The sequence below is a fragment of the Hyaena hyaena genome, unplaced genomic scaffold (assembly GCF_003009895.1).
Source record: "Hyaena hyaena isolate Hyena2069 unplaced genomic scaffold, ASM300989v1 scaffold_520, whole genome shotgun sequence".
NCBI lineage: Eukaryota > Metazoa > Chordata > Mammalia > Carnivora > Hyaenidae > Hyaena > Hyaena hyaena.
This window is the reverse complement of record NW_024081152.1, coordinates 918,400-935,825: the sequence shown is the minus strand read 5'-3', so window position 1 is coordinate 935,825 and position 17,426 is coordinate 918,400. Positions and strand designations below refer to the sequence as shown.

Below are 17,426 nucleotides of genomic sequence, written 5' to 3'. Positions count from 1 at the left end.
CCAGAAGATGGAAAATACTTTTCCACATCTGATAAAAAAAAAAAAAAAAGCCTCTAGAGTTGTTCTGTCATTCTTTACTTGATCTACATTAGAGAAACCATATTATTATAATTGATAGAGTACTCTTACATGACAGATACTATATAAAATATACTCACTTCATCTTATTTAAGGCAAAGCTTTACTGAGCAGGAATTCTGTTTCCTTTGTGATTTGTGTCCTATATACTGGTGGCATGCTATAAATACCTATAAAGAATCAAAAGATATTTGAATTTAATGCAAAAGCACCATTTTGTTCTCATGGACGATTAGACTATCTACCTTGTGGTAAAATTCTACTTTAATTATTTTGTCAGTATGCATGCTCAGAAGGGTTTTTATTTTCTAGTGTATACAAAATTTTTATGTTTTATAGAATATAAATTTACATTCCAAAACTCCTGGGAAAGGTCTCTTATTTTTGCATGTAAAATTGTTTTGTAGTGCCACCTGCTGGTTTCTTAGCAACAGAATAATACATCAAGTGTCCTAAAGATCTAAAAACCCAAAGAGATCCCACACTGGTACAGTCTTCTACATCAGCAGCAAACAGTGCCTCTCCCCTAGAAATCTCACTGGCCTCCTTGTGTATCTTCCCACCACTTCCTTTGTATTCATGTATTTTATACTGATGAACTTCTTGCTATTACCAGTGACCTACACATACATGGTATCTCGTTTGGTGCCTATTAGTCAGACATGCATTCAAAGAAGGTGCACTTGAGAAGGTGCCTGCAGGTAATAAACATTCCACTTTCAGTCACTTTAGATAAGATTTCATTAGGAAGCTTCTTTGGGGGCCTTATCAGAGGCTTGATTCTAGTTCTGGTCTTCATCCTCAATTGCCCTGGGATTTTTGTCAAGTCTCTTAAGTGTACTTTGCACTTTAGTGTCTATATCTTTAGTACTTTTGTTTATTTTGTAATAGCTCTTAAATCCCAAGAGACAGCTAAATGGTCTCTAAAGGCAGCTAACTAGTATCAAAAATACCTGTAAAGATCATTTAATTAAACATTTTTTAAATGTATAATGCATAGGACACATGCAGGGTGGCATTATTATTATTTTTTAAAGTCCCATTTTATATAAATCCCATTAAAAATGTATTATTTTTAAAAAGATTTTCAAGATCTAGCTGATACAGACTTCTTTAAAGCAGTGCCTCGATTACTATGTTGCAATACAGTAACTGAGACCAACCCTTAGAAGTTGTTTCAGGACAGTTTTCTTTCTATAATAGCCTATTCTGCTTTTTAGCATAATGAGAAGCAACAATATCTTGCATAAATAACAATCATTGATGATCTCAAAACATCATACTAGCTAGGGCAATGGCCAGAAAACACTTTGGCTAGAATGATACACGTAATAAAAGAAATAGATTTTAGTTTTTATTGCTTTTTTATTATTAATTTCCTTGGAAGTGGGAATGAATACAAACTGGATAATTGATGGTATGACTCAGAATACAAAGATGATATACATCAGAAGAGAAACTGAATGTGTATTATATAATTAAGTCATACTCTACTTTTACCAACTACCACTGATTACAGGCTCTCCAGAGAAGGCAGTGGCCCATTACCAGCAGGCCATCACACTCAGCCCCAGTCATCATGTGGCTATGGTGAATCTAGGGAGACTCTACAGGTCATTGGGCGAGAACAGTGTGGCTGAAGAATGGTATAAACGGTAAAGTTCCTTTTCTTTACTTTGTAAGTTGCCCAAGGACCTCAGTAGTTACCCTTCCGATTTTTATGCAATTGGAACAGAATATTAACAAATATTGCCACTTCAGGCAATACAGACTTTCAAATCCAAAGAAAATATAACTAAACCCTTAATGGTGTCCCAGTGAACTGCTTTTCTGCCTGCTGGTTACAACATGGTGCTAAACCAAGGTTGGAATTTAATTCCTGCTTTAGTTCATGTATTGTTTTCTGAGGCTATGGACTGCAGCCCAAGCCACAAATAGCAATTTCAAAAATGGATGTGGAGGAGAGACTGCATACATCAGAACAAGCCTGTCACCATTAACGGAAGCGATCCTTAGAGCTCAGTGTGCATATTGATAGGTCACTAGAGACAGTCTTATAGTCCGAGGGTGGCAGCATGATCTTTCCAAAAACATTCTTTTTGATTATAAAAACCAGAGACCATGTTGGAGCACTGTCTCCAGCTGTGGACTGTCATCCCTAAATCTGAGTTTTGAGCTTTGGGAATGTACCTATTAGAAGTGTCAATTCATCTTTCTGAAAACTCAGTGCACTGCAGGTGTCGCGCAAAGCCGAGATATTATCACCTTTGGGAGCGCTGTATTATAACACCGGCCGATACGAGGAGGCTCTGCAGATTTACCGGGAAGCTGCGGCCCTCCAGCCTTCTCAAAGGGAGCTCCGCCTGGCCCTCGTAAGTAGATTGCTAAAGAAAATGAGGTGGGAACACACAGGGTGCAGTGCAGGGAGCTGGAGTCAGAAGCCTTAGAATTGCAACTAGAATGCTACAGTATATCTATATCCTGACTATCCCTGTGACCAGTGTTAGAGCCATTCACCAAACACACAAACACTAAAAACTTTTTTAAGTTTTTGGCTTGAAATAATTTCACACCTAAAAAATTTGCAAGGATAATAAATAGCTCCCATATACCCTTTCACCCAGATCCATCAATTTGTAGCATTTTGATGAATTTGTTTATCAATGCCTTGTGTGTGTATGCATCCATATATGTATATGTGTGTATATCTAAGCATGTGTGCAAATGCATATTATTATTTTGCGAGCCATGTGACAGTTATAGATCCCACTCCCCTTATTTCTAAGTACTTCAGCAAATAGTTCCTAAGAACAAGGACATTCTGATATAACCACAGTATGATCAAATTTAGGAAATTGGTATCAACAATATTTTTAATTTCAATTTTTAGAAATTTGCATTTTTGCTACTCTTCTTTAGATTTGTAACAAATCAAACTTGTTATAAATGCAATGTCTTGTTGAAACCATAAGAAATCATTTCTTTTTTTAAAAATTTAGTCAAGTTTTTTAAAAAGTCACAAATCATTTCCTTGATATCTTTGGTCTCCCTGCTATTCACATATAATGCGTTATTCTCCTAAATCAATAAACAGAAACAAACAACAAAAAATTAAAACCTGTACTCTGTGGGAATTCAGCTCCATCTGTGAATCTCAGAGAGATGCTGAGCATTTTTGGGAGGAGTGTTTCTGGCACGCATCTATTCAGGGACGCTGTATTTGAAAAGGTGATAACAAAGTGTCTCCTAGGCCAAGGTCAGTGTGGTTTTGCAGGCTCAGGTTTTGGCCGTAATGGGTCAGACAAGAGAAGCTGAAAAGATGACCAACCACATCGCGTCAGAGGAGACCGGATGCCTCGAATGCTACCGCCTGTTGTCAGCCATCTACAGCAAGCAGGAGCGCCATGGCAAGGTAGAGAGCACACGGGAGTTGTTTGGATTCTCGGGTGAAGATGGTGTGCACCTGAATGACTCTCCAGTCGGCACGTTTACGAGGCTGAGCAGTCTTGAACTTCATCCACTGGCATGGCCTATCTTATGGATGTTTTTTGCAGATATCCCCTTAATTCCTAATATGTCCCCTTGGAATATTTTCTTGGCTAATCTTTTGTCTAAAGATCTTATGTGAGGGGCTCCTGAATGACTCGATCAGTTAAATATCCAAACCTAGATTTCAGCTCAGGTCATGAGCATCTATTTGTTAGATTGAGTTGTGCTGACATCTTAGAGCCTGCTTGGGATTCTCTCTCCCACCCGCCCTCTTTCTGCCCCTCCCTCCGTCTCACTCTCTCTGTCTCCCTCTCTCAAAATAAATATTTTAAAAAGTAAAGATTTTATGTGATATTATCTCAGTTTGTTTTAATCTAACCCTATAAAGAACAGCATGTGTATGTTTATCATTTTCCATGTTCCTTCATATATATGTATTTTTTTATGGAGTCCTTACAACAATGCTTATATAGGTCAGTGACCCTGTGTTACAACTGTTATAGTTTATCTCCATTTTAAAAGTCACATAACCAGTAAGTTTATGAACTGATTCAACAAAATATTTATTGAATGCTTTCTATATGCCAGATCCTGTGGCAGGTACCAGGAATAAAATGGTAAAGAAAAACAACTAGAAAAATCGCTTGTGTCCTCATGGAGTTTATAGTAGAAGAGGAAACCAAGATTAAACAAGCAATCACAAAACAAATGTAGAATTACAGCTGTGCTCATAGATGTCATGAAGAGTGACATGGTTCTATCAAGCATATTATCAGGGACCTGAGTGATCTGGGAGGTTAAGTTCCCTGCAGAGTGATGTGAAAGTGAATGCTGAATGATAAATAGGAGTCATTAGACAAAGGAGGGCAGTGAAAAGCATTCCAGGCAGGATAAAATACATGCAAAAGCCCTGTGGCAGCAGCAAGTGGCAAATCTGAGGGATGGGCATGAAGGGAGTAGGGTGCTGTGTAAGATAACGGCTGTAAGGTTGCTGGGTCAACGCCACACAGAGCTTGGGACCAGGGCAAGGGTTTTGTTTCTTATCTTGGGAGAAGCTTTGGGGGTTTTTTATGTGTTTTGTTTTGTTCTGTTCTGTTTGTTTTGTTTTGTTTTGTTTTGTTTTGTTTTGTTTGAGAGAGAGAGGGCACAGGTGAGCAAGGGGCAGAGAGAAGAGAGAGAGAAGGTGGGGGAGAGGGAGAGAGAGAGAGGCCTCATGTTTACCCAAAGTGAGGCTTGACCTCACTTGAAGCGGGACTCTAGCTCACAGAATGTGGGGCTCAATCTCACAAACTGTGAGATCATGACCTGAGCTGAAGTCAGATGCTTAATGACTGAACCTCCCAGGCACCACGAGCTTTGGGGTTTTATGAAGAAGAGCAGCATGGTGAGGTGTGTGCTTTGAAGGGGTCCCTGGCTGCAGGGATTGGAGCAGAGGGTGCTGGGGGCAGAGTCAGCACCAGGGACCTAAGAGGAGGCCATGATTGGAGGGGTCCAGATGGGCACAGGCAGGGCAAAACAACTGATGCTGGATCCTGTTTTCTTTCAGCTTTTATCACATGATCTCCCTGTGGAATGGTCAGGGACATTTCAGTGTCATTAATATAAATGGAAAGCCTGGAGTATAGGGAAGTTATATTGTCAAGGCCACAGTATCTCTTAGTAAGAACATCAGAAAGAATGAAGAATGTGTTTTGACTGTCATTTTCCACACCAGCTAATACAGAAGGACAAAAAGTATAAATGTTATCATTTAAGTTAGTTTTTCTTCATCTAATCTACATTTATTGTGTCTTATAACCCTGTTATAGGCTCTCGATGCTATAGACAAGGCTCTCCAGCTGAAACCAAAGGACCCAAAAGTCATATCTGAACTTTTTTTCACAAAAGGAAACCAACTAAGAGAGCAAAATCTTCTGGATAAAGCTTTTGAGGTATAAACACTTAATAAAATTATGTTATTAAATGAAGGGATTCAGATTAATACTCTCAATCTTTAATGAAGCATATGTAGTAAAATTTAAGATCACTGGCATGTTTGTGGAGTGAATTTTCTGATTAATTGCCATGATGGTATACATTTAGTTTTTATCATTGAGCCTCTTTTTTTTTTTTTTTTTTTTACTCTTCAGAGTTTTGCAGTACCTCCACATTATTTTCTGAATTATTACCTTTAACTTGGTGTCTGAAGCAATTCCACATTTTTCTCTCAAGTCAGTTTCTCTCTCTGCCACTCTCACTCTCTCTGTTTGCCGGCAGTAACCCTCTATTCCAGCTAGGCTAGTGCTGAATAGCTTTGGCATTTCCACACATCCTTATAACACCCTTCTACACCCCCCCATCCCCAATTCCCCACAGATTCCCTCTCAGAATCCACTAATACACAGCCTGTGTCCTCCTTCTGGAAGCCCATCTGAGCCATCCTTTCTCCCAGCATCCTTGTTTCTTGTGAACTTTTAAAACATTTACTGTCTCTACAAATCATTTAAAAGTATCATAGGTTACATTGTGTAGCTAGGTCTCTTCCTCCCCTCCCTCTGTCTTCTCCGCCTCTCACCGCCCTCCACCCCCCTGCCCTGTGCATAACACTTAGTCCCCAGTTAGATGAAACTTTTCCTCATAGAAAGGGACTGCTTCCTTCTGTGTTCCAAAACATAATGTCTTGCATCTTATAGGCATTCAATAGCTACAGCTTCCAAATACAATTTATACACAGCTTGAAATCAAAACAATATTACAAGCAAATAGAAATGTTATAGAAATACCAAGCATTTCTGATAAAGCCACAGGTTGAAATTAATGAAGTCATAAAATTACACTAAATGCAACATGGGGAAAGTAAAATTTTAAATGATATTATTGTTTTTGAAAACAGTGAGTGATTTTTAAAATATTCAAAAACACATGTAAAGTATTTGGGAAAACTAATTTGAATGTGAACCCTTAAAACAGAAATGGTGGGATATTTAAAGCAGAAAGTGCACTTTTCTCTGCCCTGTGAACATTTTTAATACCTTGAGTTATGTATAACTAACATGACAATTTAATTAATGTAAAATTTAATTATGAATAGTTATTTGGTATATATATATATATCTGTATCTTATACATTGTATTGAAAACAAAAAGTATTTTCTAGTTGCTTAACTAATAGACCAAATAATCATTTTAAAGTGGCTAGATTGGGGCGCTTGGGTAGCTCTGTCAAGTTGAGCATCTGACTTTGGCTCAGGTCATGAATTTGTGGTTCATGACTTTGAGCCCCACATCGGGCTCTGTGCTGACAGCTCAGAGTCTGGAACCTGCTTCAGATTCTGTGTCTCCCCCGCTCTCTGTTCCTCCCCTGCTCACACTCACAGTCTGTCTCTCTCAAAAATAAATAAAGAATTAAAAAAAAATTTAAAGTGGCTAGATCAAGGAAAGGTAGGAGTAGAGCCTTGGGCTAAAAGTAGCAACTAAAATGTGTTAGCATTTTATGATTACATGTATTCAGTTTTTTAATCTCTACAATAGTCATATAAGAAAGCTATGGTCATGGTCTCCATTTTACAGTTGAATAAACTAAGACTCAGAGGTTATGTAACTTGGTCAGGGTCACAGAGGGTAAGAGATGGAGCTGGGATTTGAATCCAGGTTCTTAATTTCTATCCTACATCTTCATCTCTATTGATAGAAATTAACCTGAGACACATTCTTCAGGTTTATTTTAGCAGCTTTTCAAAGGTATAGTTTCTTATTGTTTGCTTGCTTCTCTTAAAACTCAAGTGGAGGAAGAATGGACCAGATTCTATTTACTTTATGAAACTGTGCCATTGGGTTTCTGCTAATGAAAACAGCAAAGACATTAAAATATACATACAGATCCTTAGTTTTGCACAAGAAACCAACAGTCTTAGTCTTTGGCTTCATTTAGGTGACTACTCTTAAATTCAGACCCAGTGGTGAGCATGCCTGCGACATAAAATAACGTGCAAAATATTACAAATATGCCGCACAGATATTACGTTTACTGGGATACACATTTTCATACCAAAAGAGGTATTTGAGGGAGAAATAACTCTTTTCAGCCACATGAAGACCTTTCATGTGGCGAAAGAGAAAAGGCTTTGTAATGATTAAAACTATCCCTTAGGAAAATGGCTGTGCTGAAAAGTAGTATGCATCCTGTCTGCAAGTATTTTGGCATAGGCTGAATACACAAGCCAATGACCTTGTGAAAAGGGGTGCTATATTAGGGCTAAGCTGTGTAGGAAAATACTCTAAGATTCTGATGATTGGAAAAAAAATATTCTTACAAACTCCATTTATAGTGAAAAAGGCCAGTCAAGGCCAGCAAGAAATGATGCACTATAATAAAATCTCCTGGATTCCCCGCAGGTGTCCTCAGGCTCTGCAAGCAAATTACACATTTCAGTTTCCTCCATTTGTGAATCGTCCATTTTGAAAAATAATTGAAATAAATGGGAACACCTGTGAGCTAGTAGTGTCTGGTTTCATTGTATTAACCATTTAAATTCTTGCCGATGAAGAAAGTGATTTCCACATCCGTAGTATTAAACATGGGTTCTCGTTTCTCAGCCTGAATATGTTTCTTATATATTGTAGAGCTACAAAGCAGCCGTGGAGCTGAATCCAGATCAAGCACAGGCCTGGATGAACATGGGTGGAATCCAGCACATCAAGGTAGGAGACTAATTCACTTCCATGTGGACTGGCTTTTCCTTTGCGTTTTCTCTTTCTGTCTCCTCTCTTAAAAGATTGAGGAAGTGTTGTCTATTCCCTTTGTGAATTGTTTGAATACCCAAAACATAGGGGTTTAACAGTGAAATTAGCAGTTTATGTTCATCTTGTATTATCATGATATTGAATATCATGAAATCATTTTAAAAAATACCTCTATACAAATTAAATTCCATAATTTTGTTTAACATGAAGAAAATTGTGTGCACTTAACGGAAGTATCATCACACAGCAAGTTGAATCTGCGTATGTGAACTAAGCCTTGGAGTTTAATGTAGCTCATTGTCCTACAGCTTAACTCATGTTCAACACTACAGTGTTAATTTACATATTACTTTACTATTTCTTGTATCTAAAGTGCCTTTACTCCCTAATCTTTTACTGAAACACAAGGCTGTTTACTTGTGGATTTGTTTTTTGTTTTCCCAAAAGAAAAAGCTACCTTTGAGAGAATCATTAAAAATGACCTTGGGAGGACTGCTGTCTGTAACTAATGAACTCAAAGATCCACATTCATTCGGGGCGCCTGGGTGGCTCAGTCGGGTAAGCGTCCGACTTTCGCTCAGGTCATGATCTCGCGGTGCGTGGGTTTGAGCCCCGCATCGGGCTCTGTGCTGACCGCCAGCTTAGAGCCTGGAGCCCGTTTCAGTCTGTGACTCCCTCTCTCTCTGACCCTCCCCTGCTCACGCTGTCTCTCTCTCTCTCTCCTAGAAATAAATAAAACATTTAAAAAGAAAAAAAAAAAAGATTCACATTCATTTGGGGCTCCTGGGTGGCTTAGTCGGGTAAGCGTCCGACTTTCGCTCAGGTCATGATCTCGCGGTTCGTGGGTTTGAGCCCCGCGTCGGGCTCTGTGCTGCCAGCTCAGAGCCTGGAGCCCGTTTCAGTCTGTGACTCCCTCTCTCTCTGACCCTCCCCTGCTCATGCTGTCTCTCTCTCTCTCTCCTAGAAAGAAATTAAAAAAAAAAAAAAAAAAGATTCACATTCATTCATCCTTTCATTTGACGAACATTTACACAGAGCATTCTATGCCAGGTACTCTTTCTTGGGGCACTGGGAATAGAACATGGAACAAATAAGATAAAAATTCCTGTCTTAATGAAGCTAATACTTAGTAGGGGAGACTGGTAATAAACACATACATGTATACATGCATACATAAATATATATCATGGTGCTGTGGAGAAAAAAGAGAGAGAGAGGATAGGAAGTGCCATGGGATAAGGGCTGAAATTTAAAATTAAGGTGGCTGGGAAGGCCACACTTAAAAAGTGATTTTGAGTAGAGACCTGAAGGGAACAAGCTATTGTGGGTAGATAGGGAAAGAGCATATGCAAAGGTCCTGAGGTATGAGAGTACCAGCTGTATTTGAAGAACTAGGAGGAGGCAAGTGAGATGAAATGATAGAAGCCAGGGTCAAAGACGACACAGGAACAGATAACGCAGAGCCTTGAAGGGGGATTGTAGGGTCCTTGGCTTTTATACCATGCCAAATGAGGTGGGGTCCTTGGAGGACTTTGAGCAGAGAAATGCCACGGTCTGACATGTTTTTAAAGGATCACTCTTGTTTAACTAACCTATTTCCAGACTTCTGTCTTTATATTGATAGAGTAACAATACAGTGGTTACAATTTAAACAAAAGCCTAATAGAGTTTATTATTAAATTGAAACTGGTCACTCTCAAAAACACAACACAACAAAAAGATGACTCATGATTATACAGCTGGAAGGCAATAATGGGACAGTTAGCCTGTGACTGACAGCTCTGGTCTTATAGAGGAACACGGATGGTGAATCCAAACATGACATTTATCAGGACAGAGTAACCTGATCTTAATGATTTTGAGCTCTGATCTTAATGGTTTTCTAGGGTGTCCAACAGTGAACTTACTTTTAAAATACTAACAATTTTAAGTAGTTAAATAGTATGTTAAATAGTTACATTTTAAAATAATATGCTGAGTATGTTTTTAGATGGGTGTGTGCCTGCATTTAAAACAATGGGTTCAGGGGCGGTTGGGTGGCTCAGTCAGTTGAGCGTCCAACTTTGGCTCAGGTCATAATCTCATGGTTCGTGGGTTTGAGCCCTGTGTCAGGCTCTGTGCTGACAGCTAGCTCAGAGCCTGAGCCTGTTTTGGATTCTGTGTGTATGTCTCTCTCTCTCTCTCTCTGACCCTCCCCTGTTCACACTGTCTCTCTCAGAAATAAATAAAACATTAAAATATATATATATTATACATATATATAAAAAAGTGGGTTCAGTTGCTAATTTAAAAAGTACAATAAATATACTTAAGACTTTTCCAAAAAGTCTAGAACTACAGGGAATATAGTATATTCACTGGACTCTCAGATTAACAAGTGAATCGCATGTTTTACATTTAGAAGTGCTTCCCCTAAAAAGGTGTCTGGAGGTTGAAGAGGGATCTGTTGAGTGTATGACTTTAAAATGTAATGAGCACACTGATTAAAAATTAGTTTATGCAGTTTTTTCATCTTTGCAAACATCATGTGTTAGGTTAAAAAATGTAAAATTGCCATGCTTCTAGTTTAAAAACGGCCCCCTATCCGTGAATTCATATGATGTAGTCCAATATAAATGTATAGACCAGGCACATGGCTTGAGATGTGAGATTATTATTACGAGGTCCTAAGGAGCAATCGTTAACTTTCTGTCTTTTGCAGAAAGTTATCCCTTAATAGCAGACTGCTCCCATCAGTGTCAGCCCATTCCGGGCTCACTCCTTCCCCGAGCCCGGGTGAAGCTTAGGGTACAAGGTTGCCAGTTGAATAAGGTTTTGCAAGGAGATGGCATAAAGAGATGAGAAGAGAGTTGTGTCTTGTTTATACTGCTTGGTAATAAAAGATAATTATTGTGAAGCTTTATAAAGGATGGAGTGGATAGAATAAAAATCTAAAATACATTCTCTATAAACAATTGCATCAACTGGGCCATACCACGAAGTACTATTTTCGGTACTACCCTATGATAGGAATATGCCTCTTCTAGAATCGCATTGTGCAGGAGACCTCTCTCTGATGTTGTAAATGCTCTGTATCTGCACAGCCCAAGGCAGCAGCCACTAGCCCATGTGGCCGTTGAGCCCTTGAAATGTGGTTGATACAACTGAGCAACTGAATTCTTAATTTATCATAATTGATATAAATTTAGATAGCCATATGAGGTCAATGACTGTCATAGTAGATAGCACATTTCTAGAAATTCCCTACCTTAGCATCTCAGAATTAGGGACATTGAATCAAGGTATATAGCTTTTAAAAAATAATAATAAGGATTCCAGTTTAATCAAGAAAAGAGCAATTTGAGGGAGAAAAGATCAGTCTAGGAGTAGATTTTATATGAAAGGATAAAGAAAGCTGGTAGTCAAAGAAGGAAATGCCAGCACACTGGGCTGAGGCCTAAATCCAGGGAAAACTCTTGGAGGAACAATTTCCAAGTCAGTTCTAGAACAAACATATTTTGAGAGTGCTCTACAGGCCACACATGTTCAGTCGTCTGCATGCGTGTGCTAAACCTAATAAACATCACAAGACACTTGGAAGTTAAATGCTGGAGTTGAGAAAAAAATAATAACTGAATGTAGCAAATTCAGGTTCTCACTTGTTCAGTATTCTGTTTAGCCTCTTATGAGAATCAAGGTTAATAATCACAAATGTTTTCCTTTTCTGCCATTTCCACTCTCCTTTTCACCAATATGGAGAGTGAGTACTATAAAGTGGACAGTTTCTACACAAACCCAGATGGTCTTTTAATAATGACGACAATGGTAGCATCAGACTGAGTGCTCTGAGGAGGAAGTAATGCAGGCTCGCTTTCACTATGCATCAGTGTGCAAGCTCTTAACATGCATTAATTCATATGGAAGGTAGTTAAGCATTCAGTAAATATGAGTTACTAGTTGCTACCTAGTACTTTCACTTAGAGATGCTATTTTAAATTGTGATGGGAATTCAGAGAGTAACTGGTTTTCATCCACATGGAGCTGTAGAATAGAGCATAAAATAGAGCAAATTGAACTTTGAGGGAAGGAGACAATGCTAACAATTGTAGTTCGGAGATGTGGCAGGGATCTGAAAGAGGGTGGACCAAATAAGGAAGGTAAAATTTAGTAGCAGAAAAGGGCCTGGAAAACAAGCAATGTGACAAATTTGCTCAGAACCATCTGGGACCAGGCACACATGGTTTCCGGTGAGAAAGTCATTGAACAAAGCAGATGGGCGTCAACAGAGGGTGATGACAGGTGTCTTTAGCAGGTCCGGGGTGACATGCCTTCCTTCCCACTTTAAGAGGATCCAGCAGGTACATATTGTCATGCACTTTGGGTAAATTTAACCCCATATTCTTATCAGTTCTTTTCATTATATAAAACCTTACATGCACATTAGAGCCTGTATTAGGCAGAAGTTTCTTTTATGTCTTAAGTTGGAGATTAAAAGAACCTCTACCAGTAAAGAGTTATAGTGGAATTCTATTTAACCATCACGACTTCTGCAGTTTCAGAAACATTTCCCACAAATAAATATCCCTCCATTCCCTCTCTCTCCTTCTCTTTCTCTCTCTTTGTCTCTGAATGTCTAGCCATGGCTCCATGTGATTACTAAGGAATAGAACCATTATGAAATGACAGCCTCATACCCTACATTAGTAGAATTGAAAATCTGTGTTTTTGGCCATTCACCTTATGGTATAACTCTCATCCTTCACATTATCCAGCTGGTCTGGTACTTAAAACAAATGGATTCTCCAAAAGCACCAACAGATAAGGATAAAATTACCCAACCAGTCCTTCTGAGGACATATGTGTTAAACTGGGTCAAAAGGTCTGTCTCCTAGTCTCCCCATTCTCCAAGAGCGTTCCAGTGGGTCAGAATAGATTTGTTCTCTTTCTTTGTCCCCACAGGGAAACTATGTGTCCGCAAGAGCTTATTATGAGAGAGCCTTACAGCTGGTTCCAGACAGCAAACTGCTGCAGGAAAATCTTGCCAAATTGGATCGCCTAGAAAAACGATTACAAGAAGTTCGAGAAAAGGATCAAACATAGCAGCATTTGAACCAGTCTCGGGGGACAGTGCTGGTGTCTCTGGAAGAGGAAGTGATTCAGGCTCGCTTTCACAGCAGCAGGAGTGCAACAAGGAAGCTTTCCTCTCTCTCTGAGTTCAGGGGGGCACATTTTGGGCACCCGCTGGTACCTCTGTGCTGAGGGACCTGCATTTCCATGGAAGAAGACTGAAAGAGCGAGCAAGAGCAAGGCCTGAGAGGAAGGAAAACAAATACTCCACATTTTGCAGATTTTTGTTGGCTTTAATTCCAGATTTCCCTTCATCTATTCCTCTTCTTTCCCAGCCTGAGAATCTCATTCCATCTCTTAATGTAGACTTTTATGTCCCAGAAATACAGAGGCTTGAAATGCTATGGAGGGAGAACATCTCTTCTTGATGAGATGAGTTTTTTTCAAAGAGAATAAAATCTCTGGGGTAAACCATTTGGGAAATCCCACCAAGAGGTAGCTCATTGACTTCTCCAGAACTAGAGATGAGTATCTGATAGTTTCTGTAGAATCTTCTGGAATATATGGGGGAAAGGGCTCTTGTTAAGTGAGCTTTATTTATATCCCCCTGGGGATAATCCCCCTAGAGCGCAGTTGAAGAGTAAATTAAATTCCACTCTGATGCAGTCTTTTCCCATTGCCTGATATATCAAAAAGGAAGCTTGTGTATGGGTGTTCTTATCCCTAGGGGAAAATCAAGGATCTTGGTACCCCAAATTCTTTATGGAAATGTTTAAGATTATTTTAATTTTATTACAAGTATTACTAGAGTAGTGGTTCTGCTCTAAGGTTTCAGAAGTGCTTTTAGAATCATGTTTCTGCCTCCACATATATTGTTATTTTGGTGGAGAAAAAAATAGTATATTCTACATGAGAAATATTAAAGATATTAACTAAGAGAAATGTTCTACTTTGTTATCTTAACATTCAGTCATCCAGAGATTTATTATTTTTTGAAAAGTATATTTAACCATTGAAAAATCTTTACAGTATATCACAGAAATCTTAACAGAATATAAACAGGTGGAAAGGGAGCTCTATTGATTTGTCTACTGAGGCTCTATGAGAATTCTGTGCTTAGAACATGAGTGACAGAAATTCAGAGTTCTTGGTTCTTGGTTCTGTATTTATAACTTTGGAGATTTCATGGAGAGTGCTCAAAAATATCTAGGGAAAAAGTCTAAATTTGTAATTTAAAAAATATATATTTATATTTAAAAGATAGAGGTAGCAAAGTTGAATTTACAATTTGACCTTTGGTTTTTAGTGTTATTTATTTCATAACTTATAAAAATATTTAATATATATGTATGCACACTTTTTCTCCTGTACATAGTGGTTTTAATAGCAGCTTTCAGAACTGATCATACAAAAATTACAAATCTGAATTACAGAGTAGTTAAGTTTAACACCCTCTCAAAAAATTTGTATTGATTATTCACTTGCTAAGGCTAAAGAAATTAGGAATCAGACATCAGTGTTTGGGTGGCAATATATTTTGGAAGGGAAGAAATTGCAACACGTGTTTCTAATTTGGCCATCATCATAATCTTTAAGGAAAAAAAAGAAGAAGATGAAGAAGAGAACCCACTCGAGAGTCCAGTTCACAGCACTGGGTCAGGTGGTCTGCACGTGTAATAACCCCAAGGTACTCGGGTTTCATGTGCTCAGGCCAGGGCGGGGTAAACAGTCTGCTTCTTTTCAACACAGTTATCTGGAAAACTCTGCCCTTCTGTGCTATCTTTTTGTCAAGGTAAGTCTAGTTAAAAGAACTTCTTTGGAAAGGGATGATGGAAAGAATATTTTAAATGCAAAGGATTACAGAATTTGAATTAGCATACATGTATTTGTATGCATCAATAATCCAGTAATATATATATTACCACCATGATCTTCTGTTTCTAATAGCCTTATATATCATAAACTTTTCCAAAATTTTATTTAAAATATTTTTCTTCTCTTCAAAATTATACTTGTGGAGTCCTAAGGCCAAGAAATGTACTAAAGTTTATTTTAAATGATCAGCCCACCCCCAAATTGAAAAGCGTAAGCCCTAGCTAAAAATAGTATAAAAGACTTTAATCACAACTTTTTAGAATAATCTGTAACCAAAACTCACACTTAGGAAGTTAATGGAAAAAACTAAGCCCCAAGTTTTGAAAAGGAAGTAATGCCTTACTTGAAATGCTGCTAAGGTATGAGGGTACATCAGTGGGAATAATTGAAATGACAGTCACAGCCTCAAAGTTTCTAAGGGAAGGGGTCACATGGCCTTCAAGAGACTTCTTCTATCTTCTTTTGGGTGCTTTTCTCTCTCCCCATGTCTTCCTCTCTGTCTGTCTCTGTCTTTCTCCTTCCCCGTTCTCCCTCTCCCCACACCCCTCAATCTCTCCTTCCATTCTCTCCCTCCTCCCCCGCCCCTTCTCACTTTCACTCTGTCTCATTCTGTTTGCACACACTGGCATCTCTTTGAACATTAAAAGTAAGCTCTGTTTGTTGGGTCAGATATTTTTATCCTGATTTAATAACATCACTGAGATGTAGCCAATGAAATAGTTTTCATAGTTAAATGGTGCCTATAAGAAAATAAATCACATGTTATTTTTCAAAGACATTAAGTGTATTTTATAACTTATTTTTATTTGGTCCTTGGAGCATGAAAACAATATGTGGAATTCATTCTTATCAATTAAAAACAGAGTGCCCTGGCTATTCAAAGAGATCTAATCAGATTGCCCTTAGTAAAAGCATGCTTGACATGAGAGTGGATAGCCCTTTCTGAGATGGAGTCGCAGAGCCAGCTTCATGAGCGTGCACTTCATATGGCCCCTCATTCAGAAGCACCCCCTGCTTGGTAGAAGGCTCCGCTTGAAATTCTTAGTAATTTTTGAACGGGGAATCCTGCAATTCCATTCTGCGCTGAACCCTTAAACATGTGGGGTGTCCTCAGTAGGAGGGAGTTTGGCTTTAGTCTGGTTCAACACTTGATCCAGTGATCAGTTTCATTTGTGACTGTGTTACTCTGGGCAGCATTTGCACTTTTTTCTCAGCTACATTTAATGGTCCTTATGTATATCTCTTCCCCTCTTACTGCCAATCTAACTTGTCTTTCTGTCTTACCTAGAACCAGGTCTCCTTGCCTTTAAAATTCCCAGTTAATAGGGCGCCTGGGTGGCTTAGTCGGTTAAGCGTCCGACTTTCACTTAGGTCATGATCTCGCGGTTCGTGGGTTCGAGCCCCGCGTCAGGCTCTGTGCTGACTGCCAGCTCGGAGCCTGGAGCCTGTTTCAGTCTGTGACTCCCTCTCTCTCTGACCCTCCCCTGCTCACGCTGTCTCTCTCTCTCTCTCCTAGAAATAAATAAAACATTAAAAAAAAAGATGGAATGATCTGAATATATCTATTAAAAATAAATAAATAAATAAAATAAAATAAAATTCCCAGTTAATGGCAGTCCTTTGACACAAGAGCCATGAGAATGGCTTTACTGGTTTATTTCAACCTTTAGAATTATTCAGAATTTTTTAAATGATCCCAATGTTTTCAGTCTGTTAACAATATTCATAAAACATGGTCCCATGATGTAACATAGGTAAACTAAACCAAAGATTCAAATACCTTGGAAGAAAGGATATTCTTTTGGGTGTATTTGCTTTGAGATCTACCATAAAACAAAGAGGATTGTTGGCACTTTAATTACAACTTCCTATAATACTTCACAGCCCCTAGCATGAGACTCTGGCATTTGTCACAGGTCATACCTCATTTGATGCAGGGGTTTATAATGGTTGCACGACACTTCCGGGCAACTGCTTTTCAGCAAGACTAAATGAGAAAATCCAAACTGTTCTATACAAACTGACCTACAAAAGCTATAATTGGAGGAGGAATAAAAACAAATGTGTGGCTTCTTACTGTCTCTATTAAACATCCCAGGCCCCTCAGGTTGACCAACCGCATTCAGCTGATGGTTGAGAACTGTTCCCTTACACACAGGGGCTCTCAAGCCTGGCTGGGCTGCAGAATCACCTGGGGGCCTTTGGAAATCTCTGAG

At 38.7% G+C, this 17,426-nt stretch overlaps 1 protein-coding gene across 2 annotated transcripts in view; it reads left to right on the top strand.

Moving 5' to 3' along the window:
- The window catches only part of TMTC1 (transmembrane O-mannosyltransferase targeting cadherins 1), a 272,886-nt gene extending 257,156 nt beyond the window's left edge, over nt 1–15,730 (top strand). For both annotated transcript variants that reach the window (XM_039255271.1, XM_039255272.1), the window contains exons 15-20: nt 1,598–1,733; nt 2,306–2,450; nt 3,353–3,490; nt 5,376–5,498; nt 8,170–8,247; nt 13,228–15,730. In XM_039255271.1, coding sequence (XP_039111202.1) covers nt 1,598–1,733; nt 2,306–2,450; nt 3,353–3,490; nt 5,376–5,498; nt 8,170–8,247; nt 13,228–13,368 — 761 coding nt within the window. In that variant the 3' untranslated portion in view covers nt 13,369–15,730. The remainder of the gene's footprint in view (nt 1–1,597; nt 1,734–2,305; nt 2,451–3,352; nt 3,491–5,375; nt 5,499–8,169; nt 8,248–13,227) is intronic.
- The last annotated feature ends 1,696 nt before the right edge of the window (nt 15,731–17,426 follow it).